This window comes from Melanerpes formicivorus, unplaced genomic scaffold (assembly GCF_026170545.1).
Source record: "Melanerpes formicivorus ecotype bairdi unplaced genomic scaffold, bMelFor1.0.p_v2 SCAF_26, whole genome shotgun sequence".
NCBI lineage: Eukaryota > Metazoa > Chordata > Aves > Piciformes > Picidae > Melanerpes > Melanerpes formicivorus.
The window spans coordinates 6,968,379-6,985,819 of NW_027142378.1; the positions used below are offsets into that span (position 1 = coordinate 6,968,379).

Below are 17,441 nucleotides of genomic sequence, written 5' to 3' on the forward strand. Positions count from 1 at the left end.
TGATGGCAACATATTCACTTGATTACAGGAATATGTATTGACTTAACCCAGTTTGGGTCATCATCAGGGTTAGGTTTTTAAGACCTACAAGCTCAGTTCCTTATCTGTTGCTGTGGCTGGTAACACACATCTGTGTTAACAAGGGAATGCAGACCTTTGCCAATATTTAAATGTGTATGTCAATTAAATGTGTAAATGTCAACAACCTTGTGAGTTCAACTCAATGTAAGAGGATTAAGGGGCATGTGACAGTTCTATTTCACTAGATTCACATCTTCTGCTTTCCATTTCTGTCCACTTGATCAGAAGTCAGGAAGGGGAAAAGATTGTGACTTTGCACTTTATTTCCATCAAGCTCTCTTTTTGTGCTCTTCATATTTTATGTTCCTGAACACATACTTTCTCCCTTCACCTTTGGGTCAAGCGTGCAGCGCTGCGTCTTGGTGCCTAATGCAAGAGCAGCCCTGACATCTGCTTGCGCAGAAAGACCAGTGCCCCATTTGTCATCATGGATCACATGCAGTCCAGTTTAATGCTCTCTTCTAATATGCAGATAGTATGTGATCAGTGAAGACAGATATTTGAAGATAATTTGGATACTAAATGCCCATCCTATCTATTTTGTTGATGAACTCGAATTTGAGCAGGGCAGTCCTCCAGATGTTTACAGCTTGTCCAGATCTCGGAGAATCATAGAATCAATAAGGTTGGAAAAGACCTCAGAGATCATCCAGTCCAACCTATCACCCAACATCTCATGACTAAACCATGGCTTCAAGGGTTCATGGAGATAGCAAAAGGCCTGTTCCTTACTACAAAATTTATCCTTAACTGTTTGGTTTTTTTAGGTTTCAAAAGAATCAGTAAATGACACAAGATTTTAATGGATGTCTGTGGGAAATCTCTCTTCTCTCCTTAAAGCTATGGACAAAATATTTTAAGTTTGGCTTTCTGTGAAAAGGGACAAAGTGATTTTAGTGGAATCATTGCACAATCTTTCAGTATGAAGCAGTTGAAGTTTGACAAATTTTCTAAGTGAATATAAGCAGGGACTTACTGAATTGTCAGCTCCATGTGTCATATTTGACACTACCTTGCCTTGCTGTTTGATTACTGGTGCACAAGATACCAAGATGACATTCTGTTTTCCCAGATGTTGCAAAGCTCTTTTTTTTCAGTAAATCTGTCTAAACCAACCACATTTGACAAGCTGGTTGCATACATATTTTGATCTTCCTCTAAGTATATGGAGCACAAAACCTAAAACCTATTAGACTTTTATCTGGTAAATGGAGTTGGAAGCCTTGTAAAATCAGCTCTCCACTTTTGGCTTTGTAAATTACAGGCAATGTACTTAGAGAAAAATATATCTAAAGTTTGGAAGGAAGGAAGATCAAACTAGTAGATCTGTATTATAAATGAGCTCTGTGGGCATCTACTCTTATCTTTGTAGACTTCAGGACTGATTAGTCTAACTGCTCCCAGCTTCCAATGGTTAGAGGGTTGCTGAGTGTACAGTTGTTTTTTCCCTGTGGGAAAATCTGGCCAATTTAATGACTGTTTCTGAAATGTACTGAAAGCTTAGTAAATATACTTTATTTATTTTTTTTTCTGCCATCTACTATTACTACAAATAATACTGAGGCTCCTTGGTTTGTTGCTGAACCCTGGACAGTGTTTTGTATGTTGTCTGTGTCATTTCTCCTCCACCTGCAGGCATTGGGAAAACCCATGCAGAAGGAGATGGAAGGGTCAGAAATGCACACAAAAGGGTAGCCAGATGGTGAAGCTATGAAATTGGGATCACATGCAGGCTACATATTCCCACTTCAGGTTTAAACTGCTTTTAGAAAGCAGCCTGGAAGTGTTGAGGGGTATGTTCTATTCCTTAATGGGTTTGCCACTCACCCATGACAATGTGAAGGAAATTATAGGAATATAAAATCAAAGAGACTTGCATTTGCAGACATTTAGGATATGTTACAAAAGCCATTAAAGTAAAAGAAGGGGCAATGAGGTTTAGTCATACAAGCTGCTTAATAGTCATAAAAACTTCAGTATTTCATTTTTAGTAATAAAAATACAGAAAAGTTAGTTCTTTGTGGTTTGGTTTATTTTGTTTTTGCTTTTTTCCCCTCCTGCCTCAGTTTTTTGGATCACTATAGTTGTTTCAGGACTCAAACATAAGTGGAAATCCTGACTCAGGAAGAGGAGGCTTTTTATTAGCCCCACTTCTTCCTCATCAGCTACTCTGTGAGATGATTTCTTAAGTGCTGTAAGTGAAGGACTTGGGCATTACTGTAGTCCTTGTTGTTTGAGACAGCCTTTTGGAACTCACTCTGTTACACCTCTTGCTGAATCATAATGAAAAACAGTGGATGATTTCAGCATCATTTGCAGGAAATAATCTGAGTCCCATTAAAAAATCTGCAAGCTGCTAATTTATTCTAAAAGAAAAAAAAAAAAGAAAGAAAGAAAAGGGTCAAAAATACTCCAAACAGCTGCAGGCCTGTGTGTTTCCTTACTGTGCCAACAGGCAAGCTTTTATGAAAAGCTGCAGACAATTTTAGGTACCCAGCTGAGATAGTGCATAAAGGTCTCGAGTAGATGTGTGACATCTGAGAAAAATCTGTTGTGACTCAAAAATGTTTGTCTCAAGTGGACTATTGAAAGACATTTGCACTTGACTTCTGAGGATTAGCACATCAGAGGCCTTACTCTTGACCAGACCCTTTTGGCTAGGCATTCTTGCTGTATCTGCATATTTTCCAGGTACCACCTGATGGTTTGGGAGCTGTGCAGCTTGAAACAAGGATGTTATGGATCTGCGTAATTTTTAGCTGTTCTTTAAACTTTTTCATGTCTTCATTACTGCAGGAAATACATGTTAAGAGATGTAGGACCAGTTGATGTCATCAAGCCTGTCATCTTTTTATCCTGTGTGAGAAGTTTTGGGGCATTTCTTTCAGGGCTGAAATGCCTGAAATACCTAGAAAAGTTCCTTCTTCCTTTATTTCGAAACCCATCCAAACAGAAAAATACTCAGTTCATTCTTTGCCTTTCAGGAATAATAATGGAAGCTGGTAAGGAGTTGTCATCATAGAATAGTTTGGATTAAAAGAGACCTCAAAGGTCATGTACTTCCAACCTCCTACCATGGGAAGGGACACCACCTGCAAGGCCAGGTTGCTCAAGACCCTATCCAACCTAGCTTTGAACGCTTCCAGATTGGAGCCTCTGCAGCTCCTCTGGGCAACGTGTTCCAGTGCCTCACCACCACCATTTCTTCTTAATGTCTCATCTAAGTCTAGGTCCTTCCAGTTTGAAGCCACTACCCCTTGTCTATCACTACATGCCTTTGTAAAACTCTCTCTCCAGCTGTCCTGTAGGCTTCCTTCTAATACTGAAAGGCTGCTATAAGGTCTTCCCCAAGCTGCCTCTTCTCCAGGCTGGTCAACTCTCTTAGCCTGTCTTCATAGAAGTACTCCAGCCCTCTGATCATTTTCATGGTCCTCCTCTGGACACACTCTTAACAGTTCCATTTCCTTCTTGTGTTGGCAGCTCCAGGGCTGGACACAATATTCAGGCTGGGTCTCACAAGAGTGGAGATGAGGGGAAGAGTCACCTCCCTTGCTTGACACTCTGCACACTGTCATGTTGCCTTGTGCTTTACAGAATGTGAGTTACAAATTGCAAACTACATTCCACAAGGGGAATCATTAGCTTCACCCATTCTAACAGTTCATACCTGTGTTGTAACTTAACTAGAATAAGATTGTTTCATCAGGGTTTTTTGTTTGGTTGGTTTTAATTTTTGACAAGATTTCTTCTGCAAGTTACTCCTGAGCGTAGCTGTGCAGCTCATTAAAATGTGTAAAGGGAATATCAATGCCAGTATCACCATTCATTGTCCTGCAGCAAAGTAGGATAAAATTCCTTGTGCAGCAGAAGGGTTTCAGAGCCAGCTGCCATCGGAGCTGGAGCACAGTATGGGCTGAGAAGTTCCAGAGCGACCTATATTCAGAAGGGCCCTGTGTTATGTTTGAATTCTTAAGATATTTTTACTTTTTCTGACAGAAACAGTGATTTATGGGGTTTCAGATGATCTAAGGCTGAAGAAATCTGTTCTCTCATAAGCTCTTTCTGTGATTGCTCTTTACAACTGAGCATAATGATGAGTAATGATGCTAATGATTTTTTTTTTTTCCCCCCTTTGCTTAAGTCTATATGAATGCTTCTTGTTAGATATTCTGTAACTTAATTTTGACCCCTCTAAGCCTGGGGCATCTATAAGCCTCTGCATGCCGACCCAAAACATTCCTTCTCATTCGTACATCCCCAGTTGTAGTAAATCCTAGAGGAGGATGTGAGGATGGGGAAGATTGCTCATGCAGGTCATTAAGCTCTGGGTGGTCTTCTGGCTGTGCTCAAAAGGAAAATTAGTATTTGTTGTGCTTGTAGTAAAAATTCCAGTGTGTTACTTGCAGAGAGGTTTGAAGAGGAACAGCAGATTCAGAACACACTGTAAAATATTTCATTCTTAGATTATTTAATACAAATGCCAGTGCAGATTTGGTGTGCACAAGAGATCTTGTGGTCTGAGTAAATCTTCTGTGCCACTGTTGATATCTTCAGTCACTTCAGCAGTACCAAGGAAATTTAGTTCAGTCACTCTGGCTTTTTACTTGGAGGGAGGATGCAAATGGGTATTGTATGACTCTCACCCTAAGGAATAAATGATCATGCAGAATTATGCTGTGGCAGAATAGACTTCTGTTGTGCTGCTTGCATCTTCTGCAAGCTTGGGAACGCTTTCCTAAGTGAATTGCTGTGAGACTTCAGCTCAGAAGTTCAAGGTAGTGGTGGTATAGGATATATATTCTATTTTCACTTCTGTTGGGGGTTTTGTCTGTTTGGGATCAGGTATTCATAGGAGCCTTTCTTGTAGTCAAGGTCTAGCTGTAATTAAAATCAGATAAAGTTGCAAACAGCACTAATGATTAAACCCAAGTATCATTATGTTTTCTACTTACATTGCTGCTTTAACTATTTCAGCTGCAGTTGTCTTTATTTCTTCCCAGCACAGAGGAAACATTAACCTTTGAGCTTGGGTATTGCTGAAAGCAAATCTGGGACAAATGATTATGCTGCTGTTCTTTGTTTTGCATTTCCATAACTATCTACCAAGTGATGGTTATTTTTTCTTTGGGTTTTTTTGGTGCTTTTCTGTTGTTGTTTGTGTGTGTGTATGTGTTTGGGATTTTTTATGAGTTTGGGGGTTTTCTGTTTGTTTCTTTGGGTTTTGTTGTTGCTGTTGTTTTGGAAGTTTGGTGTTGTGTGTTTGTTCCATTTGTTGTTCTGGTTTGGTTTCTTTCCTTTTTAATTGAGGTTTAACACACCTCAGTGTAAAGTTTATATATGCCTGTGCTGTTTGATTTTTTTTTTTGAGCTAGGATTAAATACTCTTGCTTGGGGATGAGAAACAGAATAGCAGCAGTCATTCAGAGCAAGATACAGGCTGGCAGGGAAGACAGTCATCAGATGTATGTGAGAATGTGTTTTGGCAGCATGTACACTTTTTAGCTTCTCCGTTGTGACAAAAGCCTCCCTGTATTTCAGAGTCTTAGGTATTTGTATGGAGCAAAAGAGAAGAACCTGGGGAGGTAGTTCAGTTGAGTTGGACATGTTAGAATTGTTTTCCCAGGGCTTAGAGTGGTTGCTTGAGTGCTATTTATGTTAGAAATTCCTTCCCTGACAGGTACAAATAAACGTTTATTGTATGTGATGGTAAAGAGAGATGTCCCTGCAAGCTCTGGCATTTCGTGCTGTACAGGGAGCAAAGGCGTGGGAGCGTGGCGTGATGATTGTAATTCCTAGGTCTGAAAAAATGCTCATTTGTTGATAGCCTGCAGTTACTGTCTTCTGGACACAGGCTGTAGGGGAATGTCTGTGGTGATGTAGGTATGTTTGCTGTTTTGCAGATGCAGAAACTGGGTTAAGTTCAAGTGACAGGAGCTGGTGGAAAGCAGAGGCAAATGCTGTCTTTAATCTGTGCACTCTGATTTCAAAACATACCTTTTAATGTTGCTGCTCATCAATAAGCATTTGGGGACTTTGGTCTGCTTGTGTGCAGGGTTCTGAACAGCTCTGGCAAACTTGCCTGCTCCAGTTTTAGCATGTTGCTGTGCCAGTGAAGCAAGAGATGAAAATGACAGTCTCCTGTGACTTAAACTGAACTTAATTTCCTTTAAGCATTCAAAGGAAGCAGGCTTTGAGCTAAAGCACTCACTTACAAACTGAAGCAGATATGTGCAGAAGTATCCTGCTGCTGCTTTTCATAACTTCAGAAGGGTAGGGAGTATTGATCTTCCACCTGAATGCCAGCGCAGCCTGCAACTCCAGTGTTGGGCTTGGCAGGTCTCTGCTGAAGATACTTAGTGTGATATTAGTTACAAAGAGCGAATTACATAGCTCCAGGTTTTTGCAGTGGTTAAGAAATAAAGCAAAACAGGGAGATTCTATCTTGATCATACAGTTGCATTGATGCCATGGGGCTTCCCTACACCGATTCCATCTCCAGCCCACTTAAGCTAATGCTGTGATAGCTGAGGTAGCACACCAAGCAAGGTGACATGTGCTTTATTTCTATAGTGTCTTTGCAACTGGACTGTTGGCCTGGCCCAGCAAATAAGTATTTGCACAAGAGTAACCACACTGTGCATTGATGTCTGTCTTATTTCATAGTTTCATTCAGGGTTGGAAGGGACCACAAGGATCATCTAGTTCCAACCCCCCTGCCATGGGCAGGGACACCCCACACTACATCAGGCTGGACAGAGCCTCATCCAGCCTGCTCTTAAACACCCCCAGGGATGGGGCCTCGACCACCTCCCTGGACAACACATTCCAGGGTTTCACCACTCTCATGGTGAAGAACCTCCTCCTCACATCTAGCCTGAATCTCCCCACCTCCAGCTTCATTCCATTCCCCCTAGTCCTATCACTACCTGAGATCCTGAGAAGTCCTTCCCCAGCCTTCCTGTAGGCCCCCTTCAGATACTGGAAGGCCACAATTAGGTCAACTCATGATAGGGGCATCGCTATGTACCAGTGACTACTGAGACATTTTGAAGTAGATTGCTCTTTGCCTGAAGGTGTGGCAAACTCATTGAAATGTATATATAAAAAAAGAGTAAAAAAGAAACACTAAAATTTTCTCTCCTTGCCTTATCAAAGGGTCCACTTTATGTAGCATTGCACACCGATATTTGTACAGTCTGCTTTGTTTTCATTTGGGGATGTTCAAACGGGACTTCAGTGTTGTAGTGAAAAGTGGGAGATGTGGATGAACAGCTGACTGGAAGTTCAAAAGCAATTGTATAGATTGCAAGCTGGTTTGTCTTCCACATGCCAAGAATCAGTTGTGTTTTGTTTAGATGAAACCAGATTATGGACTTGAGAACACAAGTGTTCTAACATTCTTGCGTAGGGCAACTTGGGAAATGATGTTACAGTTGAACTAATTGTTAATGATACAAATAGTCTTGCTGCATATTTTCTAATGACTTAAGGAATGTTTTGTGATTGGATAGGTTTAGGGAGTTTTTATTCTGAGAGGAAAATGGAGCAGTAAATTAGTTAGGAATGAAGATATTAAACATGGGGTTTTCTTCACTTGGGAGCATGCTTAAAATTGATTAAATATTTGCTTTCAAGCATTTAATCTTCATCTTTGAGGCAGAGACATGCTACCTCTGCCTTTTTCCTTAGGGCTTGTTGTAAAACTCTATTTAAACTTTTATGGTGCCCTATATACTGGGTAATGCTATGGAGGATCAGCGTCCCTCTTTTGTTGAGATCCTACTTTTGTCCTATTGTTCACTTGACATAGCCAGAAAGAAGGGCTAATGTTTGCTGAATAGTAGCTTGTGATGCATTTGAGCATTGGGGTTTTCAACCCTGAGCCTTTCACTGTCATTGTTGACAGTGATGTGCTTCTGTGCTGTTTAAAAAAACAAAACAAAAATCCCTGTTCTATGCATCTGAGGGAAAGAAAAAAAATCTCTATTGGCTTTATTATTGACAACAAAAATAAGAAAATCAGACTGTTTTGTAAGGAAGATGGGATTGGTCCATCTAGGTATTTCAAATTTAACTCAAACAGTCATTTGTGCAAGTTCTGGGACTGAAAAGGCAAAAGGCTTGATGAGTTTTGTAGTCTGTCTGACATTCACAGAACATTGGAGGTTGGAAGGGACTTCCAGAGATCATCAAGTCCAACCCCTCCCCTGCCGAAGCAGGATGACCCAGGGTAGCCTGCACAGGAATCACAGAATTCCAGGGGCTGGAAGGGACCTCAACAGATTATCCAGTCCAACCCCCCTGCCACAGCAGGATCACCTACACCAGATTACACAGGAACACATCCAGGTGAGTTTTGAGTATCTCCAGAGAGGGAGACTCCACAACCTCTCGGGCAGCCTGTCCCGAAATGATTCTCAGCTCTGCGAAGGTAAACATATACAACAACTGAAATACAGTTTAAAAGTGGGGAGAGAAACAAAACAAAACCAAACAACAGCAACAAAAAGGCAGCTACCCTCTCCTTGCATTCCAGAACAGAATACCTGTGTTTGGCTAACACAGATAATTCCCATGTGAACATCTGAAGGTCTGCCTAAGGACTTACCTTATCTGTAACTCTTAATTCCAGATAATTGATTAGCCTGTCTGAGATGATTTTAGGCTTTACTGGTTATAGCACTTGAAGTGAATTGCTTCAAGGGTGGAAGCTGGTTAGGAGGCACTATCCAGGGGGAAAAGAGGGATTGTTTGGATGAGATATGGTCTTAAAAGTAGGCATGTGTGAAAACACCAGTAACAACAACAAAACCAAACCAACCAACCCCAAAAAACCCCAACCCCAAACCACAATTCCCCCCCAAACAAACAAAGAAACCAAAAAAACAAAACAAAAAAATCCCACAAACATCCCCTAAACAAACAAGCCAAAACAAGAAACCACAAAACAACAAACAGAACAAAACACAGTGCAAACATCTTGAGGGACAGATGTAAAGTTGTGTTTGTTTTGACTGCACCCTGGGAGATTACTTTAGGGAAGGAAAGTGCTAAGAGTTGTTACACTATTTTTGTGAGAGCAGTCTTTCAAAGAGAACTGCAGGAGAACTCATGGTTAGCATTTCTGCCTTGAGCACCTATAAATAACCTTGTTTGGCAGACCTTCACTCAAATAACTTCTGCACCAGTACAGGTTAGGAGGTGATCTGCTAGAGAGCAGCCCCGTGGAGAAGGACTCGGGACTCCTGGTGGACAAGTTATCCACGGGAATATGCCCTTGTGGCCAAGAAGGCCAATGGGATCCTGGGGTGCATTAAGAGGAGGGTGTCAGCAGATCAAGGGAGGTTCTTCTCCCCCTCTACTTTATCCTAGTGAGGTCCCACATGGAATATTGCATCCAGTTTTGGGCTCCCCAGTTCAAGAGGGACAGGGATCTACTTGAGAGAGTCAAACAGAGGGCTACAAGGGTGATTAAGTGGCTGGGGCACTGCCTTACGAGGAAAGGGTGAAAGACCTGGGGCTGTTTAGTCTGGAAGAATGAAGGCTGAGAAGGGATCTAATAAATGTACACAAGTATATGAGGGCTGGGTGTCAGGAAGGATGGGACAGCCTCTGCTCGCTTGCACCCTGTGACAGGACGGGGGGCAATGGATGTAAACTACAGCACAGAAAGTTCCACCTCAATATGAAGAGGAACTTCTTCACTGTGAGGGTCACAGAGCACTGGAACAGGGTCCCCAGAGAGGTTGTGGACTCTTCTCCTCTGGAGACTTTCCAGACCCATCTGGATATGTTCCTGTGTGACCTACACTAGATTCTATGATCTCAAAGATATCCAGAGGTTCCTTCCAACCCCTAACATCCCGTGATCATGTTGGCATGGTATGATGTATTAGATTTACAGTAATGGACCTGCATTCTCTGTTCTTCATTTCTCCTGCCATACAATTGTGTAAACTGTTTTCTCCTGAAGATTACACCAATGTCATCTTAAATATGCTACAGTTCTATGTATTGCATATTCCTGGATGCATAACAAAGAAGAGGCATGAACAGATGCCTACAAAGATCTGGTTTTGGACATAGTAGGTACATATGCATATGCAGAAAGTGCTGTCACAGGCGACCCCCATCACAGTAGAATATCAGGGGGTGGTAGTAACTTAAACCAGGGTGAGTCAGTTGAGGTCTGTCCATTTGAGCTGGGGAGTGAGAAAAGCACACCTGAGATGCCTGTATTAACAAAGAGCCTGCAAAAGTAAATTGTTGTTTTCAATGCCTCTGATTCCACTTTCATAGGACAGGTTTTTGCTTGCCTTCTGGACGCTGAGCCACGTTGTTCCTCAGAAGTATTTTGCTGCTAAGGCTTAAATCACTGAAATCCTTCTTTTCACTGAACATTTAGAATGTAGCTTCAAGCTGTTCTTCGAATCTGTGGCCACAGGATGGGGCTGTTGCACTGCCCAAGTATGATCTGTCCTTTAAAAGAATGCAACCAAGCGCTGTTTTTAGTGCTCACCTAAAAACTATGCTTTTCTGACTTTATTATTCACCAGTCTGTGTAGCGTGGCCTCAGTTTATCCACTTTCAAGAAGTAGGAAATTTGGAGTAAGGTGTTGTTGGCTTGCTGAGTGTAGTTCAACTGTTTCTTTTAGAGGCAGCTTTGCACCATATGACAAGCCCAGGTAGTGAGGTAATGATCCACATAAAGGGGATTTGGTTCATGTATTGCAGAATATGTTAAATATTAAATTTGGGGTGGGGGGTGGGGGGAGTTAAGCCTTTATTAAATCCATATTTGTGTTGTAGAAATGTGCCAAGAAGTGTTCTAATGAAGCAGCACCTGGGAGTTAATAAATAGTATCATGAATCCATTCTGATTGCCAAGAAAGATTTTAATAAAGGAAGCCATGCCCAGGGTTGACTATTTCATCCATGAGGAATAATGGTTTTGTTTCCATATTTCTTTTATTGGTTGGTTAAAGCAAGTTTGCTTTTTAGCATCAAGTCATTTATAATTGTTCTGCATATTTCTGTGTACCATCTGCATGAAGAGCTACCCTTCAGGAGGACTGCTGATGCAAGTTGTGAGAAGTATTAAGTTGGATTTCATTAAGAGCTTCCATCTTTTACTGGCTTTTGCATTCATCTCATCTTCCTCTGTTCCCTCTTCTCCTTCCCATAAACATTCAGGGTGAAGAGGGGCCAGAATGGAACATACTGCGTGATGACTTCATGATGGGAGCATCTATGAAAGACTGGGACAAGGAAAGCGATGCAGAGGGTGATAATGAACAAGGAGGTGGTCTGAAAGAGGAAGATGACAGTGACTGAATGAAACTGAAAACCATTCAAGATAATGTTTTATCTTCCTAACTTTGTTTGGATAAAGAGTCAGCATTCTGTGAATGTACACCACTTGGAGGATGTATCTTTATGTTCTTTTCTAAAACACAAAGAAAGACTTGCACAACTTGGGAGTGTTTTCTCCTCCATGTCAGACTTTTATTTAATATAACTTCATTTGCTATACTGAAATCCTGAAATATTTTCCAAAACATGTATAATTTTCAACATATTTCCAAAACATTTTGTACAGTCAAAATAGTGGCACCTGCCCAATGAAAGAGATTTTTGCCAAGGTCATTAAAAGTTTATACATTAGTCATGGCCATTGATGTATTGGTGTGCCTGCATTTCCAAATCAGCGTTGCACTTTGAAAAGTTGTTAGCAGTTCACAATAGAAATGACTTACAATAAACACAGAAATGCCATCACCTTGTAAAGTTATCAGACTCCTATAGAGTCTTTACTACTTTATCCAGGAAAGGGTTTGTAGATAATAAAGAAAAGTAACCGTTAATGTGATAGTTCTGCTCTTGGAGCATTAGTTTGATTGGAGGCAACTCTGGAAACTTAATTGTAACAAGAGAGGCATGAGCTTACTGATTGGCTTTTATGTTTTATTTACATATATATTTATATGTGTGTGTGTATATATATATATGCCTGTATATGTTTTTTCCATTGCATATCTGAAGTTAAGACTGGGAAGAGAGGGAAGGACAGTTCTTGATGTTGTTTTTGTTGGAGGAGTGAGGGCTTTTCTAGCAGTACAGCATAAAATTGTGTTCATTGTTGCTACATATGCAGCTTTGGTGTTATGACTGTTCTCAGCAAGGAGCTGCATCGCTGAGATACATCCTGGGAGTTTAGTCAGCTTTAATGTTAACTCCTCAGGTCTGTAAAGGGTCAAACAAAAATCCTTCATAGAATGATTAAGGTTGGAAAAGACCTTTAAGATCGAGTCCAACAGTAACCCAACAATATTCATTGAAGTATATCCTGAAGCACCACATCTACATGCTTCCTGGGCAGCTTGTTTCAATGCCTGACCAGTCTTTCAGTAAAGATTTTTTCCTTAATATCCAATCTGAACCTCTCCTGGCACAACTTTGTCATGGGTGCATACCGTAACAGCACCACATTTTGGAAGACATCCATCAGCATAAAACTGTTGAATTTGTTTAAGCTACAGCAATATCTCCTAACTGGTTGCTGGGCTGTAGAGGTGCAGAAGCTAACATACATACTAACAATATATTTTGTGTATAAGCAATTGCATACAGAAGGAAGTGCATTGTGGTGAAGTTGCTCCAAATGTGAGGCTGAGATAGACTGTTCTGGTTGATGCTGAGTCATTTGTTTAACTTTGCTATCACATTTCCCCATTTGCCCTGTGGAAAAAAAATGCCTTGGGGCCTATTAATTGGTACTTAAAAAGCATAGTGTAGCTCTGTCTATTTCTACAGATGTCCTGAATACAAACCTCTCTTTGTACCTGCTCATGTAGAATATATGATTAGGAGTGACTTTTAAGATTGTCTGTCTTCAGCATTGACATGTGTGGTAGGATGCTGGGTTTAGATTTTGCTAACAAAGGCACTGAGGAGGGGAGGTCTGAGCTTTGTATATACTGCAGGATAAAAAATAGACATCCAAAACAACAGAGAACTCCCATCCTGACAACTGGCAGTAGCTGTGCTATCCCTAGCCTATTCCTCTGATATATATTGTAGCATAATTCTTTCAGAAGAACTCAAAGCTAACAGCAGAAATGTTTAGATTTTCAAGCTGCTTTGAGTGCTAAACATATTAGATATCTAAGGAGACATTGGTTTGTGGGCTGATATTTATTATCACAAATGAGGGCACACACCCAAAATATCAAGTGGCAAAACCACAGAACTTTGACATGTAGATATCCTGGCTTCTGAAGGCTAGACATCTGTTCAGTGAGTGTTGGCATCTCATTAGTGCAATACAAAAATATACTACAATGAATTTTGAGTTGATGAAGCAGCGTAATAATCTAATCTGACATTGCTTTCCTTCCACAAAGTTCACTCACTTTCTGTGGAAAAATTCTATCAGCACAAACCTGCAGTTCTTCTCTAGCTTGGTATCACCAGTGTTTGACATCAAACCTCTGGAAAATAATCTAGTCTTTCCTAGGAACTCTTGATATCCTGAGGTAATGATTAAAAATTTCAAAGGAATTGAGAAATTTTAGGTAATTATGAGTTCTATTTCTGCATTTTTGAGGCAGTATTTTCATTAAAGCACTGAAGTGTCACCTGTGTATTTATGGCTGAAAATACCTTGAGCTTCCATTTCATTTAAAGCATATAGCAGTACTTTTAGCTCGTAAGTGGAGAGCAGTTCTTGGATTTTCAGAAGCATAATACTCAGATTTTTATGTATATTGGTTTTTAATTTTGTTGCTGTACCTTGCCTTTGCCTTGTCCTCTGGTTGTGCCATGTGCAGGGAAACTCCTAGAATGACTTAAATAGTTAACTGCCTCAAAAGGGGAATATGGTCAGGACTTTCATGGCAGGTGGGAGCTAAAGTTTAATTTCAGGCATTTGGCGGCTGATTTATTTCACAAGGTTTTGTTTTAATTGACTAGCAATTCAAAAGAAGTTCTAAACTCTGTTTGGCCAGGAGTCTTCCAGGCTCTTCATCTGTGGCATCCTACTGCCCCCTCTTCACACGTCTTCAGTAATGTTCTTCCTTTTCCACAGCTACCAAAAAGAGCCTTTAGTGACTTTTCCCAGCCGTCAGAGTACTCAGTCTGTTTTGCCTGCTCCCATGAATATCTGTGCTTGAGCATAGCTGTGCTGCTGCCCTTCATTCCAGAGAGCATGAATCATTTCAACTTTGTGTATTTCTGTACCTATCTATATATAAAGCCAATAAGGATGGGGTGGTTCCAGTTTTGTTAGGCTTCAAGCCAGTTCCAGAGTATGTAGAGTTTAATATACTATGGATTGAATGCAACAACACAAAGTTTTATTTAATAAGAGAAGGCATAGAGTCAGCTCTTCCCCAGGTCTCTTATCATCTCATTTAATTTCTCATGTTAACTGTGCTGTGCTCTCCGCAAGGAAAGAGTGAGTTGGCCTACAGAAAAAAACTCAACTATCTTCTCTTTGCTTTTCATCAGCCTGCTGTTAGGGAAACACTTTGGGAGTGGTGGTGGAATATACTTTTTGGGCCTGATGCTACTGTACTACAGTGTCTTCCCTGCTAAAACATAGAGGGAAGGGCTCCCACTTCTGCAGCTGTGAGGCAAGTTCTCAGCTCACAAGTTCAGCAGAACAAAAGATATGGAAGCTGCTTACTATTGGAGATAGGGTTGTTGGGGTTTTGTGTGTGTTTTAAAAAGAGAAATTAAATGTTTGGAAGCCATAAAATTGTTTTGACTATCTGATGATTCCAGAAGAAGGTGGTCTGTAAAGCTGCATCTGTTCAGAGCTGGCTCAGTAGCTGTCTCCAGGGAGGAAGGCAGAAGTCATCTGGCACACAACACTGCACAACTTAAAATGACAAACTCCTCATTCTTATGAAATGAGTCCTGGCATAGTTAATGTCCACACAGAGCAGTCATCAATGTTGTTCCCTTCCAAACCCTGCAAATTGCTCAATGATTTCTTCAAGACTTGCTGAGGTAAGGAGTAAGAGGGCCAAGAGAAGGCTTGAGGTAGTGAAGACTTGTTAAAGTTAGGGTCCTAGTGCGAAAGAAGATATTAAACTTAGACTGTAGGACATCAGTGGTTGACCCTGGAGAGCAGACAAGTTCTTGGTTAACAGATGATGGTTGGTTGGTTGGTTAACTTCTGATTTAATTTACTGCTACTCTATAACAGTGGCTTTTAACCTCTTGTCAGTATGTAAACATCAGAAGATTTCACCTCTGTAGATGATCTATTGGATAAGGGCTTTTCCTTAATAATTCTTTCTCAGTCTGGTAGGGATGGATGCTATTTCTCTAAACAAAGCATTTTGCTTTCAAATTCATCTTTTTAATAGTGCTTCTGTCTTAAGGGACATACTGATTGCAACTCCAAAGTGGATGGCTTCAACACCCAAAGTGTTTCTGTAATTCCTCATCCTTTGGAATGATTTCTTTTTGTTTAATCTGTTGACTATCAAACTGTAAAGTTAACTGGGACACTTTCATCAAGCCTTCAGGTGTGACTTCATGAGCACAGTGTCTTCCAAGAAGCACTTTGGAAGGTGTTTTTGAGAATACTCATAAAAAGCATTATTTCTTCACAGTCCCTGAGTTGTTTCAGTAGCTTGTTCTCTCATGCCAGTGAGTCAACTTTTTGATCATTATTTTGCAACATTTTCTTAGTGTTTCTTAACTCTGTTCTCAGTGTATATGGTGTTAATTTTGAACTGCTAACTGAGATCAAACTTGCATTGATGTTTGACACCACTAGGACTTCTTACAGACAGACATGGTCTCAGAAGTAGCTAAATTTATAGGACTAGTTCACATTAAAGATGTGTGTATATATATATTGGCTACACTTCTTATCAGAAATTCAATGCATAGTTTAGAAATGGTTAAATATGCAACCTGCTGATGTTTCCACTTATCAGGCCTTTAAATCATGTCTATTATAGGCACAAGTGGAAGATAACAGAGGGTTGTTTGCCATAGTTTTAAAGTCTGTTTGAATATTGGAAGTACTTAAAGATTGTACTAGCCACTTATGAGCCCTTTATAAATTGCATTGTGAATGTAATGTAATCTTAGAGATGAAGGGCAATCAAAACCACATTGTTAACCCTTCCACCACTGTTTGTCTGCTTCCACACTTGTAAACCCAGTGAGTTTCAAAAGAGCTTTAAAGTTCATAAGTAAAGGATGTCGCACAGCTGCACATTGGTAATACTAGTGTGGTTTTGTATGCAGTTGTTTAGGTGGGTGAAATATTTCACACCACCTGCTGAAGGCTTGTTACATGCTTACAAAAGAAACACTTCTTTTAATAAAAGGCCTCATAAAATTCTATAGTGAGTGTCACTTCATGGTAACAGAAAGAGGCTGAAGATTTTGCAGAACTTTCAGACAAAATCCTCAATTCAAGGACTGCTCTGCCACAATGTATTAAATCTACTTCCAGTGAGAACATTGATCAAACAAACCCAGTGTGTGTGTGGGGGGTGATACATTGACACTGATTCTTGTGGACCGTGTTAGCAGAGGGACCAATTGAGCCTTGCATGAAGTTTGAACACCTTTCTGATGTTGTAGCAATTCAATCAGCAGGTCTGATCAGGATTGCCAGTGCCACAGCTGTTCTCTCCGTCTGCTGTGTTTAAAAAAAACCCTGCTGGAGCATCTGACTTGTGAGAAGTTAATTTCCTTTTATTTCTTAAAGAGACTGGAGTGCTGGGTGTGTGGATTTCGGCCCTTTATGTGAGATGGTACTGGGTCTGATGTCTGCATTGTCAGCCAGTGCATAGGCTTTTCTAAGTTCTAACTTGGCTGTTGATGAGATGGATATTCAAATGACATGTATTTGTGAGAGTAGGCTTTTTCACTGTTAGCTGAATCCATAATGGGAAGTTTAGAAGGAAATGTCCAAAGGACAGACTTAGTTTTGTTATGTTTAATGAAGATAGTTCATATAGCTGATGTTCTTAAATCTTGCTTGCACAATACCTTTCTCTCATTTTTCTATGAAATACAGGACTCTTATTGAATTTGTGGAAAAAAATTCTTTTGATCTTCCTTATACTTTGAAAGCTCTTTGTCCTTACTCACAGTCTGCCCTGGATGGTAGGAAAGGTGTTCTCAGGTGGTCCTCCTTCTGGAGAACACTGCTGAGCACGCTCACAAAGCAAACCACCCAGCTGGGGGAGTCGTGTGTGCTGTTAGAATTCCAAAAGGGGACGTTGCACAAAGCCTTGGCATGGTATATGGCTGGATGAGGCAGGCCTGGTGGTTGTGTAGTTGGAGCTGCTCTTCAGCTTCTCCAGGGCAGCCTCGGCCTAAGGTGG

The 17,441-nt window shown here is 40.6% G+C and overlaps 1 protein-coding gene across 1 annotated transcript in view; it reads left to right on the top strand.

Moving 5' to 3' along the window:
- Window positions 1-13,718, top strand: part of RRP15 (ribosomal RNA processing 15 homolog) — a 28,573-nt gene extending 14,855 nt beyond the window's left edge. The window contains exon 5 of the mRNA XM_068153492.1: window positions 11,275-13,718. Within this exon, the coding sequence (XP_068009593.1) occupies window positions 11,275-11,415 (141 nt within the window). The 3' untranslated portion in view covers window positions 11,416-13,718. The remainder of the gene's footprint in view (window positions 1-11,274) is intronic.
- The last annotated feature ends 3,723 nt before the right edge of the window (window positions 13,719-17,441 follow it).